Source organism: Tinamus guttatus, unplaced genomic scaffold, assembly GCF_059628265.1.
Source record: "Tinamus guttatus ecotype Peru unplaced genomic scaffold, ASM5962826v1 Tinamus_guttatus_pri_ptg000071l, whole genome shotgun sequence".
NCBI lineage: Eukaryota > Metazoa > Chordata > Aves > Tinamiformes > Tinamidae > Tinamus > Tinamus guttatus.
Window position 1 is genome coordinate 618,406 of NW_028288605.1, and position 18,966 is coordinate 637,371.

Sequence of the window (18,966 nt, forward strand, 5' to 3'; positions counted from 1 at the left end):
TTAATATCCCTTTCCCAAGGGAACTGCTGTAGAGGGATGGCTAGAGAGCCGCGTACATGGCTGCCCAGCAGGCCTGCTCAATTCCAGCCTTCAGGTTTCAGTGAAAGAACAAAGGGAGTGCTAACTAGGAGATAAGAAAGTAGACCAAGGTCAGAGGGAATAAAAGAGCTGTTGAACTAAAAGGATGAGCTAAACAAGTAAGGGGGGCTGTAAGGGTCTGAGTTAGATCATTGTCTACCAATTAGGAGCCTGTGTAATTACATCACTAATTGTTAAGAATCATATAAATGTACTGCATGAAAAGCTAATAAACGAAGTCAGTTCCAGCTTCTATGAAGTTGATGTCTGGCATTCCTGACCCGCTCCAAGCTGCAACAAGTGGCGCCCGAACAGGGACCAGATTCCGAACAGGGACTGGTACAGGGACCTGGCACAACGGTGCGGGATTCCGGAGGAACAGGGACCAGATTCCGAACAGGGACAAGATTCCGAACAGGGACTCGATTCCGAACAGGGACCAGATTCCGAACAGGGACTGGTACAGGGACCTGGCACAACGGTGCGGGATTCCGGAGGACGACGTACGGGTGCAGCCGAGTGATCCGACCAAGAAGGGGACCGGAGCGGGTAAGCCGGCCGTGATTGCGCACACGGGAAGACGGCGTGGGGTAACGGTTAGAAGCAGAATTCCCAGTGCACGTGTACATGGAGCGAGAAGCTGCTGAACAACTGCTGCTGGACTTATTAGCAAAAAGGGAAGCAGCAGTGAGCACGAAGAAGCTGTATGAGTTGATTAAGTGGGCAAGGGAGAAAGGACATTTAAAGGAGCCACAATTTGTTTTTAGTATAACAGAGTGGCGTGAGATAGGGAACTCATTATGGGAAGCCACTCTGGAGGGCAACAAAGCTGCCAAAGAACTGGGTCAAACTTGGCGCGAGGTGGCGAATCAGCTCAAGTGTATGCAGGCTGAAAAGAAAATGGTAGCAGCCGCGACGCAGATGCTGCAAGGGGAGGAATCAACTCCTGAGGGATCGGCAGTGCAGAAGGGCCCCCTTGGACGAGGCGCCACTGCAGTCCCAAAGAGCACCGCCAAGGAGTTGATCGATAGCGTTCTCGGAGGTGGGTCGTCGCAACTTCAGCGTCCCTTGGAGTCATCACCTCCACCACCGGAACCTGCGCCAGCCGAATCGACCGCGACTCCCGAATCGCCACAGCAGCCATCGGCGCCATCACTCCCGGCAGGGGCAGCTGGAAATAGACCACAGGAGCAACCACCAGAGCGAAGCCGGGACCGACCCTCTGATAGGCTGTTCCGAGAAGCCTCTAGAGCGCTGGTTCAAGCCCAGGCAGATGGGCGAGCCACAGATGGGGGGTGGTCGGGGGCTTCCGGGGGGCTTTCGGGTCCGCGGGTTTCCTCTTCGCGTTGGTCTGGGGTTATCAGGGATGCAATTCTGGAGGGTCAATAGGAGCCGGCTATGAGGGTAGCGTGCCCGGTAACCTTTGAGCCGGATGGTCAAGGGGGGGCAGCGGGTAAATGGGATCCGTTTGACTGGAAAATTCTGAGTCAATTGAGGGATACGGTCGTGCGTTGGGGGATCAAAGGCGAGCCCTCCAGACAAATGCTATCCTACATTTTTAACAGCGATATGCTTCTTCCTAGTGACTGTCAACAAATTGCAAAATTAATCTTGACACCAGGTCAGTTACTGTTATGGGAAAGAGAGTGGGCAGCTCATGCGGCACGGGAATGCGCTGTGCCGCGGGGGCAGGATGATCCGTTGTTTAATTTACGGCCCGAAACGGTCATCGGACAGGGAAACTTCGCGGATGTGGGATTCTTCGGTCTAGATGGACTAACGGACTGGTTAGGAATTGGGGGATGGATAAAATCATTGATGAAATCGTTGTTAATGTTGTTACTATGGGGACTGTTGTTTGTAATTGGCTTAATGATTGCTTGTACCTGTTTGCGCGCTTTAATGTCACGGTTATTAACTGCTTTTTCACGCAATCCGAATCTGACGCCTCAAGGCTGGCTTGCTTCCCGGCGTCACCTAATCTAAAGAAAAGGGGGGATTTGATTTCTCTTTTAAAGTGGGGGTTGAAGAATTGTAATGCTTTAGACGAGGATAGCAACCGCTAGTAGGGCTAGTATTTCTATTTGCTATGTTCCTCTTTATCATGTGTTTCATCCTATGTATATTGATGCTGACATGAGGTATGGTTGAAGGCTGGAAACTTGTACGATCCGTAGAATCATAAAACTGTTGTACAAAACAGAACCTAAGACCTTGAGAAAGAAGATGTTTGCCTGCCCGGGTTGAGAGATAAGGAGTGCGGAGGCGACTGCTTAGCCAGGCTCACAGCCGACCTCCTCAGAAAAGCAGTTGAAGGCGACTGCTTGACCGGGCTTGTAGCCAACTTAACTGCAAACATCCTCTAAATTAATTTGAAGGTAAAACATCCGAGAGGGAGGGAGATGAGAAAGGCAGGACCCTCGGACTGACGGCTGGGACCACTTACTGGCATGCGCACCTGTGCAGCCAGGAGGGATGGTTATGTGACTGAAGGTGGAGTTTGTCCACCCGTCCCGGTCTGCCTGCTGGCACGTACTGGCCCTACGTGACAGGATGCACCGGGCTTAAACAGATAAAGCAGAGCGTAAAGGGGGGGGGGTGAGACTCCTAGCACCGAGACCCACGTTGTCTCTGCGGGGACGCCCGCCGCGTTAGGAGCCTGTCAGCAACCCTCTAATCTGCCAGCTCAAGAGAATGTTCAGTCTCAGTGTCCTGCCGACAAGTATTACCTCACGAGTAATTAGGCATACTTTGCTTCTTTAACGTGCTTTCACCTGAATAGTCGTAGCCACTTTGTTCTGTGTGATTATTGCCGAATCCCAAACCCATTCGCAACCTAATTGGCAACGAGGATGGGATTAGGCAATTGAGACAGTGGAACTCACTAGTGGAGTGCACAGCTACGTGAGGTCGTGCCACTGGACAGAAATTGTGTTTGTGCTGTTTGTGTGTGTGGTCTTTAGATCTTTATTGTGTAATATATATATCAGCAGAGAGGGCTGAATAAGCACAACAGGAAAGTGCAGAATTTGAAAGCGGGAAAGCCGGGAATAATTCAGACTATGGCGTCCCCCCCAACCAGTGGAGAACTGGGAGCCGTACTCTGACTTGTATCCTTGGAAAGAGACTAGGGAAGTACTTCAGCATGGGAAACAAGAATGAAGCGATGGCCAAGCTCCAGTGCAACTGGCACGGAAGGACCTGCAACAGTCCTTACAAATTGTAAAAGCCTCAATGCTACTGGAGCGGGGGCCTTCTTAATATATAGAAATCCCAAGCAATTTCTGGGGAGGAAACCAAACTGAAGCTATGCAAACATAAATAGAAATGGAAATCGTGAACCTTTCAAAATGATTGGGACATCTTAATAATCGATTTGAAAGATTGTTTTTTCACCATACTATTGCATCCTGAGGACCACGACATAGTGGAACGTATGAACCAAACGCTGAAATGCCAGCCATTAAAAAAAAAAAAAAAAGGAAAGAAAAAAAAAGAAAAAAAAAAGAAAAAAAAAAGAAAAAAAAAAGAAAAAAAAAGAAAAAAAAAAAGAAAGAGGAGAATTGGGAATTATGCCTGCAGAAAAATTGGCAAGAGCAGAATATGTTTTAAAATTTTGAGATTACCCCAGGACAGCCTAGTCCCTCTGATGGTCAAACACAGGGCTGGGCTAAAGGGAGCCCTGACAGAAGTAAAGTCGGGTCCGTGTAAGGTGATGCTGAGAGACTGGAACACGGGAAAAGTGACAGGACCTTTGGACTTGATAACCTGGGGAAAAGGGTATGCTTGTATCATTACAGATGCTGGAACCAGATGGGTGCCAGCAAAATGGGTGAAACCTTGGCTGGAAGCAAACTTGCATACATCAGATGTAGCAGGCAAACAGCTGGTACCCTAGCGGTGGGAAGTGTGAGCCTGCAGAACATCATGAGAGGAAGAAGTGTCCTGTACTACTAAGCAGGCCTTGCTGGTACAAAAGAAAAAGGGGGAATTGTAGAGGGATGGCTAGAGAGCCGCGTACATGGCTGCCCAGCAGGCCTGCTCAATTCCAGCCTTCAGGTTTCAGTGAAAGAACAAAGGGAGTGCTAACTAGGAGATAAGAAAGTAGACCAAGGTCAGAGGGAATAAAAGAGCTGTTGAACTAAAAGGATGAGCTAAACAAGTAAGGGGGGCTGTAAGGGTCTGAGTTAGATCATTGTCTACCAATTAGGAGCCTGTGTAATTACATCACTAATTGTTAAGAATCATATAAATGTACTGCATGAAAAGCTAATAAACGAAGTCAGTTCCAGCTTCTATGAAGTTGATGTCTGGCATTCCTGACCCGCTCCAAGCTGCAACAAACTGCTGTTTTGTTTGTGGGTGAGGAGAGTGGAAGGTTGTGTATAGTGAAATCAAAATTATGCAAAGAAGAAAACCGCCCTGTTAGATCTTTTGCAATACTATTGTGCCTAGTAGTAATTATGACTAAAGATGAGGAACATTTCCCTTCTAGTAGATAGGTGGATTATAAAAACTCTTCTATATTTATTTTGTAGATATTGATGAATGCCAATCTAACTCATGTCAGAATGGAGCGACGTGTATAGATGGCCTCAATACATTTACTTGTGTCTGTCTGCCAAGCTACGTAGGTGCTCTCTGTGAACAAGGTAAGGCATATTTTTTAATCTGTGGCGATCTAGATCTCAGGTATGCTGTCATCAAAGACGCAAAACTCCATAAATTTTCCAGGAGCTCTAATATGAGTTTTTACTCATATTAGCACTAAAAGCACTAGCACTAACCTGGCATAGTATTAGCAGTTTTAAAGTATTTAAGGGGATATAGGCTGTTGGTGCCTTCTGCCTCACAAAGCTGTAAACAGTGTGAAAAACCCATCACTTAGAACAGGCACCACTTGAAAGCAGGAATATTCTGCTGAATATACCTGATCACATATCCATTCACCAGGGGCCATAACCTTGACATCTGCATCCCAGACTCTTCCAGAGTGACTCGTTCAGTGATTATTTTGGGAAAAATAGGTGCAGAAGCACAATTGCAAGGAAGCTGTAAGAGACATTCTAAACTGGATGGTTAAGAATAGAGTAAGTATCTGAGTCCCCATAATTGTTAGAACATTACCTGCATAAAATCCCCCTATATTTAAGAGAAATGTTTACAGTGCAAGATGCTTAATGTGTGCATGTCTGAGAGGAAGAAGGGTAGCAAAATCTGGTCGGTCAGTAAAACTAAGGAAGGAATTTCCATAAGAAAAAAGAAATTGTGCCTTAGTGTACTTTTTAAAGCCTGTAAAATATTTTTCTCTTTTTCTTCAACTGAATGGTTTTGTTCACTGGCCAGTGAACTAGAAATTCTGATATTGTTTTATTAACAGTGAATATTTCAAGGCTTGTGTCTCATCTTCAGCTGAATGAGTGAAAGGCAGTTTGCAAACTCTTCCAGGTCAACCTGTAGAGATTGGTTTGTTAGAGCAGAGACCTCAGGAAGCTGACTAGCTCCAGCAGTTGTCACTTGTCACTGTTTAACTCTGTTAATAATCTGGCTCACCTTACAGTTTGAAAGGCCTTTCTGAATCTGTTCTCCAGAATTACAAGTTGAACATGTTTTTACAACAGAAAAAAAAAAGTGTTCTTGTTCCCTTCCTCCTTCCCTTTATTTCAACAAATCCATAGTAGTGAATGGCTCTGAGCACCGTGGTAGCTTTAAGCTGTCTTTTATGACCAACCTGAGAGTGCATTTTAGGTGGTTAATGGGAATGTTTCCTAGTTTGTCAATCAGAAACAGAGCTCTGCTCACTCAACTTTGGAATTTAAATTTCCTCCACTTAATGCCTTGCAGTGGTTTGGGACCTGGGAAAAGTGTTCAGTGCCAAATTTCCATTCCACCAGACAAATTAAAACTGTGCTGGCAATTCAGACATAGTTGTCTGGCAAGTAGGCTTTATTTCAAGGCATCAGTCCTGACCTCACTAGATTTAAAGACCAGCCAGAATGACAGAACGTGTACCTCAGTGACACAGGAAAGGTGGAGCTGAGCACACTAAGATTATGTTTCATTAATACTTCTTTTTTTTCCCCTCCCGTATAATTTATTTATTTTAGAGATTAAAAAAAAAAAAATCCAGATCTCTTCCTTCCCCCTCCTTCCCCCCCCCCCCCCCGATATTCATGTTTCAAGGTTAGGCCATTAGATCTTGTTCTCTGAACTCAGCCTTCTAGCTCTTGCATTTTCACACGCTCTGCCTCCCTCATATTACCACTCAGCAGATTTTTCATCAAATCTTGCGCTTTTTCTAGCGATAGAGGCTTAATCAGAGTAGCCTGAAGCTGCTTTCTGACCATGACTTTTCTCAGCTTGCACAGCTGCTTGTAATCTGACTTGTTTCCTGTGGGACGAGGTGATCCTAAAACAATGAAAAATAAATTCTTATGTGCCTTCACAAAGGACATTTTGCTGACTATTAGTCAGCATTGTGTGGTTAAATAAATGTTCTTGAAAGCCAAAGGCAGACTAAACTTGGCCTAGGCAGACTAAAAATGGCCTAGATCCCAGAGATTAAATCTGTATTTGTACCATGTACCTAATGCAGCATACAGCAAGGGAAAACATCAAAAACTAACAACTTGATAGCAAAGATTACATTCCTTTTTCATACTTGGGATTTCTCAAAGCATAAGCAGTTTTCTACAGCTTGACTTGTGGAAAATAAAAGCATGAGACATCAGTTTAAGTTCTATTTTGCCTCTCTATTTGCTTTTGACATTTATGTCTATGCTAATATATGTGTATATATATATTTTTAAATATTTTGATACCAGACTCTTAGGACAATAGCTACTATGTTATCAGTGTTGCCAGAAATTGTCAAAGAAATGCCACTGAACTGGTAAAAATGTATTTATATGAATTTAAAAGCGTAAATGTATCTGAAGCTTAGTTTTTATGTCAGGAAATTTTGGAAAAGGGGAACAAAATTTCTAAAGAATAGAAGCTTTCATGCTTCAGAATGCGAATGATCTCTTCCTGCTTTGATTAAGAATCAGCCTTGCCTTATTGGCAAATTATTCCCTAATTGTCTCCCTGTGATGGAGCAATAACTGCTCACCACTGAGTATACATTGGCAGCCTAAGTGTACGAAGGGTCTGATCAATTTTAGTACTTTATATGACACGTGAACTCTAGCTAAAGCTTGAAAAATATCATAACCAAAGAATGATTGGGGACATTTGTATAGGAGGTGGATATTTTTATGGGGGAAGCAGAATCCAGACCTTGAGACAGAAGGTGTTTGTCTGCCTGGCCTGAGAGATAAGGAGCACGGAGGTGGCTGCTTAGCCAGATTCACAGCCGACCTCCTCCAAAAGCAGTTGAAGGCAGCTGCTTGACCGGGCTTGTAGCCAACTCAACCACAGATGTCCTCTAAACTAGCTTTGGAGGTCAAACACCTGGGAAGGAGGAAGACGATGAGGAAGGCAGGACCCTCAGACTGAGGGCTGCGACCCCTTCTCCCCCCCCATTGGTATGCGTGCCTGCACACCCCAGAGAGAGACAGTTGCACAACTAAAGGCGGAGTTTGTCTGCCCCTTTGCTGCCCCCCCCCCCCCCCCGGCTGCCTCCTGGGTCAGACTGACCCTATGTGCCAAGATGCACCGAGCATAACAAGAGATAGTGTGGAAAGGGGGGGTGAGATAAGGAGAAACTCCAAACACTGAGGCCTGTGCTGTCTCCATAGCAGCAGGTCAGTGTCTCTGTCTCTCTCATCTGCTCTGTTCGAGAGGATGTTCAGTTTCAGTATCCCACCAGCGGGTATTGCCTCGTGAGTAGTTACCCATGTTTTGTTTCTTCTGTGTGTTCTCACTTGAATAAATGCTCAACGTAGCCATTTCGTTCTATGTGGTTTATTGCCAAATCCATCTGGAACAACATTTTATAATGTTTAGCTTTTTCTGTACAGTGACCAAAAAAAAAACTCTCTTTGGCCAAAGCATGTTACTGACTTTAGGAAATTCCATTTCATACCCAGAATATATAAATACCTCCTGAAAGGCAAGATGGTTGCTTTCAGATGTGGTGGAAGTTTGAAAGACTGTTGCATGATGAAAATAAAAACTCTGCTTTGTGTTTCTGTGCTTGAGCATCCCGCAACAGAGGCCCTTCTGCGTGAGCCAAAAGTGTGTCCAGATAACTGGAACAGGATGCAGTTGGGACATGCTGTAATTTTGAGCTGAAGTGTCCTTTATGGTGTTATTTCAACTATCATAACTCCAGTTTGAGTTTTCTATATAGTTTCTCCTGTTCTTGTCCAATCCACAGATTCTTACAGCTCCAAAGCCCATGTTTACTTCTCTTCAGATAAAAGGAATACTGGCTGATGTGAACTCCTACCTATTACATGTCTTTATCAGTCCCATCTCCCAATAATACAATCTCCATTTCATTTCTTTATATTTTGCAGTTGTCTTTAGAAACTGATACCTAAAATTTTATACTTTGTAGTGGAAGGTGGGTTTTGGAGAAGGACTTGGAGAGGTAAATTCATTCTTCAGGAAGATAATACGCCAGTTCCATATCTGTGGATTGAATAGTGACACATTTTCCTTTATGGTTACTTTTAATTATTGGTTATTTTCAAACCCAAGTAATTCAGTCACTATTCAAAGAACTATTTGCTGTACAAACAATAACTCTTGTCCCCATGTACAAACTCATAAATAAAACTGATGAAATGCAGTCTATCATCCAGGCTTTTCATTCATCCAGAATTATGGACTAAGGATGTCCTCCTGGGATTGCCCAAGTACGGCACAATAGGATCAATAGAAGCTCACAAAGTGGCTGATAAAAATTATATTCCTTATGTGAATAATATTCATACAACTTGTACTGAAACCTGGTAAACAGGACTACTTGAAATATTATTAAGTCTTCAAGGGTGAATGATTATTTTTGCCTTTGCATTGCTTAAGGGAGAGGATACCTTTTTGAGCCTCTGCATTGGAGAAAATCCATCCATTTCTGTGAAATGTGCCTGTGTTTCATGCCTGTTAGAAATATGATTTGTTTATTTGTCACAGACACGGAGACCTGTGATTATGGCTGGCACAAGTTCCAAGGACAGTGCTACAAATACTTTGCCCATCGTCGTACATGGGATACAGCTGAACGAGAATGCCGTCTTCAGGGAGCGCACCTGACAAGCATCTTGTCCCATGAAGAGCAGATCTTTGTGAACCGTATGCATTAGTAAAATTCCACTCAACAAGAAAGGGCCCTGAGGATTCAGAAATAGAGAAATATCCTTCTAATCACTTAGCTTTGTGTTTTCTTTTTAGAATACGCTTAGAAAACCTTTCACAGCGCACATTGTGTTCTTGATGTTTACTTTTGCTGTTTAGTTCCTTATCACAGTTATTTGTTATGTAGAAAATATCTTTCCTGAAAGTGTAATAGAACTACTTTTTAGCATTGAAGAATATATAACAGTTTTTTTTTTTTTTCCTGAAAACCTTAGGTCTTTTTAGTAATTAAAAAGCTAAACTGTTTCTTTTGGGAGGCAAAGTAAGGAGAGAAGAGACAGGATTGTTTAAAACTCAGATCTGAATCTGCATTTTGTAGACTTTCTGAATTAAAATTTAAAAGCTGAAAAGCAGCCTGTAAATAATTGTTTGAGCAGTGAGTAAGAGAATCTTAAGAACAGGATGTCTGATTCATTTCATGCAAGTTCTTTTATTAAGATAATGATGAAAACTCTTCCATTTATGGGAAAGTTAATAAAAATATCCTTCTGGTTCCTTTTGCTTTAGGTATTGGGCATGACTACCAGTGGATCGGCCTCAATGACAGGATGTTTGAGCGTGACTTCCGCTGGACTGATGGTAGCCCGCTGGTAAGATGCCTTTAAAATGAAATCACTTATTCATTTATTTTTGTGGTGGTTTCTCAAATTCCCACAGAAATGAATGAAGCTTCACCAAAAATGCAGTCGTTAAATATGTAAGCAAGTAAACAGCCAGGAAGCTATCTTGGTTTGGGATAGCTCCTTTTCTGCAATATATTTCTAAATTCTTATTCTTTGTTCTTATATATGTGGGAGCTCCCAAAGTTTCCCAACAGAAACCAACACTTAAGGTTTAGTCTGGGAACATAATTTAAGAGTCTTTGCTGGAGCTGGTTTGTGCTTATCTTTACTTATACAGTGATACATGTCAGAATTCTCCTTTCTTTCTTCTGTAAGTGGAGAAGAGTGCATTTTTCAGATTTGTATATGGCATACATGCCCTTGCATTTGTGGGACACATTGAGGAGTCTTAAGTGGACTCTTCTAGTGTATGTGGCAACTGTACAGCTTGGACTGAAAAGCAGTCATCCTTAGGTGGTTCAGGAGGCCTGTAATCGGTAATCTGTCCCTAAAATTTTAAGATGTTCTTGATATCACCTATTTCCTTAAGACAGGATGGAAAACCAGCAGAAGAAAGGGAAAAATCTCTGTACTTGCCTTTAGCTAAAATAAATCAGATTACTACATACAGGAAATTGTTGAGCTCTTTTCAGTTCAAAATAGTCTCTTCTGTATTAGAGACAGGTGATTTATTGTCCTTTAATACCCATTAAAAACATTATTAAAAAATGGTCATGCTTATTACTGCTTCATGTAAACATACTAAGACATAAAGTCCTCTAAAATGAGGACTAGTGGCTCTAAATTATCCACTTCTTGGGAAACTTACCATGTGTGGCAGATGACACAGGAAAAAAAGAAAAGGAAGATCAAACTTTTTTCTTTCATAGCTCTCTGAGAGAATTATGGTACCCATTTGTGCTTGGAGGCACAGTGTCTTCCAGACTGTAAGCAAAGGGCATTCTTCCAACCATTTTCTTACCTCTGCCCATGTATTTTGGGGAGTGCCCTATGTGCCATGTCCTTGAACTCCACTTATTGTGGAATTCATTCTGTCTCTTACATGATCTCTTCCATGTTACAGACAGTGACTGGCACCCTCTGAGGCCTGTTTAATTTTGAGTGAAGCTTGGGGAAATGCCAGTCTTTTTGCATTCGTTGGATAAGGAGCCTACACTTCACTAAGGGACTTAGAGTTAGCAGAGGGAAATTTGCCAATAAATGCAATGCTTGAAGGGTCAGCATGTCACTCATACCAGGAGTCTGAAACAAGATGCAATATTGCAAAGATAAAGTTGATAAGTCAACGAGTGATGAATCTCAGGATGGGATGGTGCTGAGACTTGATTTCTAATTCAAGCTGCTGGACAAATGTGTTAAATTTTTACTTTGTTTTTTAATTTAAGCAAAAGAAGGTATCCTAGCAGCAGGATAAGACCATCTGCCTAACAGATTTATCTTTTGACTGATCTTATCTTTATCCCACTTTCCAAATTTTTTTTAGCAACTTCTCTCTGTCTCTTCCATTGGAAACAATCTTAAGTGTCTCTTGAATTCATTTATATTCATTGTTTCAATAGCCTTCCCTTGTAACTTTTTCCATATGTTTTATGGATGCAGTAGTAACTTGTTTGCTTCTTTCTCCTAGGGTGGTTGGTTTTTTTCATACTTTCTAACCCCCCATTCAGGTGATAGTGATTTATTATTTCACTAGTAATTGAGGTAATATCCTAATGAAGCATAGGTGTCATATATATTTCTGTGGTGATGTGTTAGAATTTCACTGAATTTTAACACTGTGTAGGTCAAAAATTACATTTCTCATGTATTTGCACGTGAACAATAGGCATGGTAGTGTTAAAAGTGTTTATGTAATTCAGGATCACAAAAATCAGCATAACTCCATCACCACTCAGGTTCTAATCTGAATTTCTGAGGTTAGAGATAGCTCTTGCATATAGACAGATTCTAGACAGTTTTCCGTTTTGCATATCAGGTGTATCTGTAATTGAGCTGTGCTTTTATGTTTGCGACTCAACTCCATGTTTTCTTCAAGACAGTATTTATCCATCTAGACTGCTATTTAACACTTCCAACTCACTAGAAAATTTGTCAAGTCTGCTAAGAATTCCCCTGACATCAGATTATGAATCTGAAAATCCTGCTAATAATGCTATAAGTTGTGTTTTTTTTTTTATTTTATTTTTTATTTTTTTTTAAGTCCTAATCTTGGTAGGGTAAGAAAAGAGCAAACAGAACAACAAAATCCACAGGAGATGTTGCTGATGGACTTCTTGGCCCAGTGCTACTGTTTTACCCAGTACAGCCCAGATAAAAATAACTGATGAATGTTGTCTATACTAAATCCTCATGATTTTTTTAATGTGAATTTTCATTCTGAACCAAAATGTTTGGCTAGCATGGGGGAAGTAGAGTTTGGAATCTGTAGACCTCAGACTCTAACACTGGAGATTATGGAATAAATTTTGGATTATTTTGTTACACGTTTTCCATGAACATGAGAAAACTACAATTTAATCGGTATGCTGAAAGAAAAACTTTTGCCAAGTGTTGGCATGAATTTTATTAGCATTTTCTGAAAAGGGACTCAAATACTCTTTTTATTTCTTTACATCTAAAAGATATTTCAACCAATGATTTCAATGAAAGGAGATTAGCTTTTTTGTTGGTTTTTTTTGTTGTTTTTTTTTTTTGACATTTTCAGCTCATAACCCTGCTGTGTTTTTTCCAGAAGCTAGATGCCAACTACTGTTAAATATAATGGAGTTGGACAAAAAAAGCATGCAAGAGTTCCTTATTGAAAAACAATGAATGTACTTCCAAGTGTATTGCACTTTGTTTCTTACTACACTGAGTTCCTGAATACACGTTCACCTTATTTTTTTTTTATGAGTTGCATAGTCACATGCAGCATTGGCGTATAAACCTTGTGCTGTCTCGCATTGCTTCCCAAAATACAAGACTTTTATGCATGTTTTTCTTGCTGATTCATGTGAAAAAACTTGTCCCTGTCATTGCTCTAGTAATGTGAGAAAGCTTAAATTCTCAAATGTCGTTGTTGGAATTTCCTTTCCCTCATGGAAAGGATGAATGGATAAAAGTTTTGCTAACTATATAAGTAAGGACTATTTAGTTTTCTGTGCAGTAGGACAGATAATATCAGTTCAAGCCACTTCAGAGGGATGAGAGGCTTGTTTGCTTCTAATCAACATTGATCAACATTTTAAAAAGGCAAATATGTAGAATTAAACTTCTTACTGGGAAACTTACACTGAACATTCCATTAAAGTAACTATGGCAGGCCCACAGTCATATTGAAGAAAACAGTAATTTATATGCCTAATAAGGGTGTAAGCCTAATCAGCTACTTTGGATAGTCTTGGCACTGGCTTTTGGTCCCCATTCCTCTACCTTCTCAAAATACTAGCTGTTTTAATTCGTCAAAACCAACAGTAGTCCAAAAAAGTTGCTTTATTCCTGTGCAAGTTTTTCTTATATTAACTGGAATTTATGTGAGATTACCAAAAAGAATGCCAGTTAGCAAATCTTAGAATATATGGAGTATCATCTTGTAAATATATGGCTTGATCTTTAGCAGAGTTATTTAAGGAAGGAACTTTTAAGATGAGGACAATTATCCACATGAAATAGAAAGAGGCACAGTCCTATTTGTAGTATTGTAGGCTCTGTTCTTGCAAAGATAATTTGAGTAGACTTTTGGTCTACCTCACTGAAGTATGCAATGACGCATAGCTATTTGTGCATTTGTAGGGGATTAGGATTTTAGTCTTAAAGTTGCCTTTCATTTAAAACTGTTCAGCAGTTTTCTGCCCTCTGGGCAAAATGACATCTCAATCTCCTGGTGTATGACACTTTTTCAATGTCCTGTGTCCATTATATCTCAAACACATACTCATCTTAAAAAATGCAAAATAGTCTGTAAAATATTTTGGTCTTACAAATGGTATCCAAATGTTCAGTTGTCAATCTAGGTGCTAATTTCCCATGAACAAGTTAATATTATTTCATTATCTTGTATTTTATTGGTCAGACCATGTTTTATATTTGTCTTGCTTGTAATTCTTTTAAAAAAAAAACAATTGGGAGCTTTTTGGCTGAGGTCAAGACACCTCTTTAAAGCAGCTTCTTGGCTAGGCTGTGAGTACCTCTTCCAATATGTAAAACAAAAAAGCTATAATTACCCTAATCTGGAATACAGTGCTGGCCACCCATATGAATCTCATTTGTTCTGATTTGTTGTCCTGTATCTATGTGGCAACAGAAAATGATCTTTATTTATTTATTTATTCATCTATTGTGTATTTTCTACATTTTTAAAGAGAGAGTTATTCGGTGTTTCCAGTTGTTGAGAGAGGCAGATTCATGTTCTGGAGCTGATAGGCCATATGAAAAACTCTCTGGCAGCATTAACTTATTTTTTCTCATATCAAGTGAAAAGAGTTGACTGCAGCTGTATTAGAACAACATAAAAGTGTCATTCAGGAAACCTGGTCCCACACTTCTGGTGCAAGTTCAGCTCTGACCACAGTGAGCTTTGCCGATTACTGGCCACTACCAGACTTATATTGGCAACATAAAAACAAAACAAACAAAAAAACACATGGACCAGTAGAAACAGAATTTGAAGGCTGCAAATTTTGGCCTGTCTGCTTAGTCCCTGTCTTATGGATAATGTGTTTCAAAGGTAGAGAGAGCAGGCACTAAAGTGAGCTCAGAGCACTCTCAGCATCCCCACATTTCTAGAGCATTATTAGGGCATACTTCTTGAAAATGCTGCAAATTACTGCTCAAGATATTTCAGGTGCGGTTGCTTCTTGCAGATGCGAAAGGTGAAAGAAAATAATAGTTAGAGAGCTCTGCTTCTGTTCTATTACAGCAGGGGTCCTCAAACTTTTTAAACAGGGGGCCGGTTCACTGTCCCTCAGACACTGTCGGGGGCCAGACTATAGTTTGGAAAAAAATGAACGAATTCCTATGCACACTGCACATATTTTATTTGTAGTAGTGCACAAAAAACAGGAAAAAGAATGCAATATTTAAAATGAAGAACAATTGTAATCAACAAAAACAAATAATATTTCAATGTGAACTATGGGCCTGCTTTTGGCTAATGAGATGGTCAATGTTAGGTTCCATATTTGTCACTGCTAGTCGTAGCAAGTGATGCCAGTGTTCATCAGTTAGTCTGGATCTGATTGGAGATTTCAGATGTTTCATTCGGGAAAAAGTCTGCTCACAGACATAGGTGCTGCCAAAGATGGTTGCAATTTTGAGTGCATGGTTCCTGAAATTATGATATGCCTCTGAGGGGAGAGATGCATAGAAATTAGTAAGGCTGCTTGATTTGAATGCATATTTCAGCGAGTCACAAGTCTGTAGTTCGGCCAGTTCCATTTGGTAAATCGGATCAACAGTTTCAATGTCAACAGAAAATGGGTTCCGGAAAAGCTGTATGTCCTGTTCATGGAGACGAAGCCCTTCAAATCTAATTTGAAACTCCTTTTGCAACATTTCTAGTACATCCATACATGTTTTGTTTGGGAATGCAACTGCTGGTTTTTCTGCAGACAGGTTTTGAGTTGTGGGGAGATGGCAGAAGTTTTCCTCCTTTACTTGGTTAATGAGCAGGTCTAATTTGACTTGAAATGCTTTCACATGTGAATACATATCACAGATGAGCTTCCCCTTTCCTTGAAGTTGGACATTGAAATTGTTGAGTAGCTCTGTTACATCTGTCAGAAATGCAAGGTGCCATTTCCATTCTGCATCTTTGAGCTCTGGTACTTCTTTGTTTTTAGAAAGCATAAAATCATAAACCTGTGGAAGTAAGTCATAAAATCGTTTCAAAACTCTCCCTCGACTCAGCCAACGGACTTCTGTGTAGTACAGAATATCTTCATAGGCATCATTTAGCTCAGAAAGAAATTCCTGAAACTGTCTGTGGTTTAGCGCATGAGCTCTAACGAAGTTAACACAAGAAACTACAATTTTCATGACAGAGTCCAGCTTCAGTGATTTATAACACAGTGCTTGTTGGTGGATGATGCAGTGTATGGCTATTGGATGTGAATGGCTGCGTTTGTCCATCTCTTTGTTAATGCGTGCAACCACTCCTTTCATGGACCCCACCATGCTAGGAGCACCATCAGTTGTCACACTGAATAGTTTACCCCAGTCCAGCTCCAAATCATTCATAGTTTGGCAAACTTTCTCATAGATATCCTCTCCTGTAGTTGTTCCTTTGATGCTTTTCAGTGCAGCAAGCTCCTCTGTGACTTCGAAAGAATCATTTGTCCCACGAATGAAAATTAGAAGTTGTGCAGAATCATGAACATCATTGCTTTCGTTGAGTGCCAATGAGAAATAGCAAAGTTTTTTTGAGGAGTTTTGCAATTGCAGATTCAAATTTTCCCCCATTTCTTCAATCCTTCATGTAATTGTGGGTCCTGAAAAACTCACTGTACTAAATAAATCCGCCTTCTCTGGACGCATCTCTTTGGCAACAGAAAGAAGGCATTCTTTAACAAATTCTCCCTCTATGACTGCTCTGCAAGGGGGCGCTATGAGCTCGGCAACTCGATAGCTTGCTCGAAGTGATGATATATTGAGCTGCTTTTGCTTCACAAAAGTATTTTCATAGAATCATAGAATCATAGAATGCTTAGGGTTGGAAGGGACCTCTAGAGATCATCTAGTCCAACCCCCCTGCATACGCAGGGGCACCTAGAGCACGTGGCACAGGACTGCATCCAAGCGGGTTTTGAAGATCTCCAGAGAAGGAGACTCCACAACCTCTCTGGGCAGCCTGTTCCAGTGCTCTGTCACCCTCACTGTTAAGAATTTTTTCCTTAAGTTCCTATGGAATTTTTGGTGTTTCAGTTTCCGGCCATTTCCTCTAGTCCTATCAGTGGCCACCACTGAAAAGAGACCATCCCCGTCCTCTGCACTCCCTCCCTTGAGGTATTTATATACACTGATTAGATCCCCTCTCAGCCTTCTCTTCTCCAGGCTGAACAGGCCCAGCTCCCTCAGCCTCTCCTCATAGGGCAGATGTTCCAGGCCCCTGATCATCCTTGTGGCCCTGCGCTGGACTCTCTCCAGCAGCTCCACATCCCTCTTGTACTGTGGAGCCCAGAACTGGACACAATACTCCAGATGCGGCCTCACTAGGGCTGAGTAGAGGGGCAGGATCACTTCCCTCGACCTGCTGGAGACGCTCTTCTTAATGCACCCCAGGATTCCATTGGCCTTCTTGGCCACGAGGGCACACTGCTGCCTCATGGTCAACTTGTCATCCACCATGACACCCAGGTCTTTCTCCGCAGAGCTGCTCTCCAGAAGGTCAGTCCCCAGCCTGTACTGGTGTCTGGGGTTATTCCTCCCCAGGTGCAGAACCTTGCACTTGGCCTTGTTGAAATGCATGAGGTTTTTCACCGCCCAGTTGTCCAGTCTGTCCAGGTCCCTCTGGATGGCAGCGCAGCCCTCTGGGGTATCAGCTACTCCTCCCAGTTTGGTATCATCAGCAAACTTGCTGAGGGAGCACTCCATGCCTTCATCCAGGTCATTGATGAAGAAATTGAACAGGACTGGACCAAGGACTGACCCCTGGGGGACCCCGCTAGCTACAGGCCTCCAACTAGACTCTGCACCGCTGATCACCACTCTCTGGGCCCTGCCATCCAGCCAGTTCCTAATCCACCTCACTGTCCACTCATCTATCCCACACTTCCGGAGCTTGCCCAGGAGGATGTTGTGAGGGACTGTGTCAAAAGCCTTGGTGAAGTCGAGATAGACGACATCCACCGCTCTCCCCTCATCTATCCAGCCGGTCATTTCATCATAGAAGGCTATCAGGTTAGTCAGGTAAGATTTCCCCTTGGTGAATCCATGCTGACTACTCTTGAGCACCTTCTTGTCCTCCATGTGCTTGGAGACAACGGCCAGTATGAGCCGTTCCATCACTTTTCCGGGGACAGAGGTGAGGCTGACTGGCCTGTAGTTGCCTGGATCCTCCTTCTTGCCTTTTTTGAAGACTGGCGTGACATTGGCCTTCTTCCAGTCTTCCGGCACCTCCCCCGTTCTTCAGGATCTTTCAAAGATGATGGAGAGCGGCTTAGCTATGGCATCTGCCAGCTCACGCAGCACTCTGGGGTGCATCCCATCAGGGCCCATGGATTTGTGGGTATCGAGGTTCCTTAGGTGCTCTCTGACCCAATCTTCCTCTCCCCAGGGCAAGTCTTCCTCTCTACCAGCTTCTTCTCTTGTCCCTAGGGCCTGGGGCTCTAAAGGGCTGCCCTTGGTAAACACCGAAGCAAAGAAGGCATTGAGCAACTCTGCTTTTTCTGTGTTATTTGTAACCAGGGTGCCCATCCCGTCCGCCAGCGGATCCACGTTTTCCCTGATTTTCCTTTTGCTGTTAATGTATTTGAAGAATTTTTTTTTGTTATTTTTAACATCCCTTGCCAGCTTGCCTTCCAGACGTGCCTTAGCTTTCCTTGTCGCATCTCTGCATTCCCTGACTACGTTCCTGTATTTCTCCCATGGGACCTGTCCTTTTTTCCACATTCTGTATACCGCTGCCTTCTGCTTGAGCATTGCCACAAGCTCCCTGCTCATCCACGCAGGTCTCCTGCCCCCTCTGCCTGGCTTCTTACACACAGGGATGCACTGTTGCAGGACGTGGAGGAAGTGCTGCTTGAAAACTAACCAGCTCTCTTGGGCCCCCCTGCCTTCTAGAGCACTAGCCCATGGGATTCTACCGAGGAGGTCTCTGAAGAGGCTAAAGTTGGCCCTCCTGAAGTCCATCATCGCAAGGCTACTTATAGCCCTGCGTCCTCCTCGTTGAATCCTGAACTCCACCAACTCATGGTCACTGCAGCCGAGGCTACCCCCCACCTTAACATCTCCTACTAGGCCCTCCCTATTTGATAGCACGAGGTCC

The 18,966-nt window shown here is 42.5% G+C and overlaps 1 protein-coding gene across 1 annotated transcript in view; it reads left to right on the forward strand.

The window, feature by feature from the left end:
• The window catches only part of LOC104569502 (versican core protein-like), a 97,701-nt gene that overhangs the window by 66,012 nt on the left and 12,723 nt on the right, over nucleotides 1-18,966 (forward strand). The window contains exons 9-11 of the mRNA XM_088519787.1: nucleotides 4,617-4,730; nucleotides 9,160-9,318; nucleotides 9,889-9,971. Coding sequence (XP_088375913.1) covers nucleotides 4,617-4,730; nucleotides 9,160-9,318; nucleotides 9,889-9,971 — 356 coding nt within the window. The remainder of the gene's footprint in view (nucleotides 1-4,616; nucleotides 4,731-9,159; nucleotides 9,319-9,888; nucleotides 9,972-18,966) is intronic.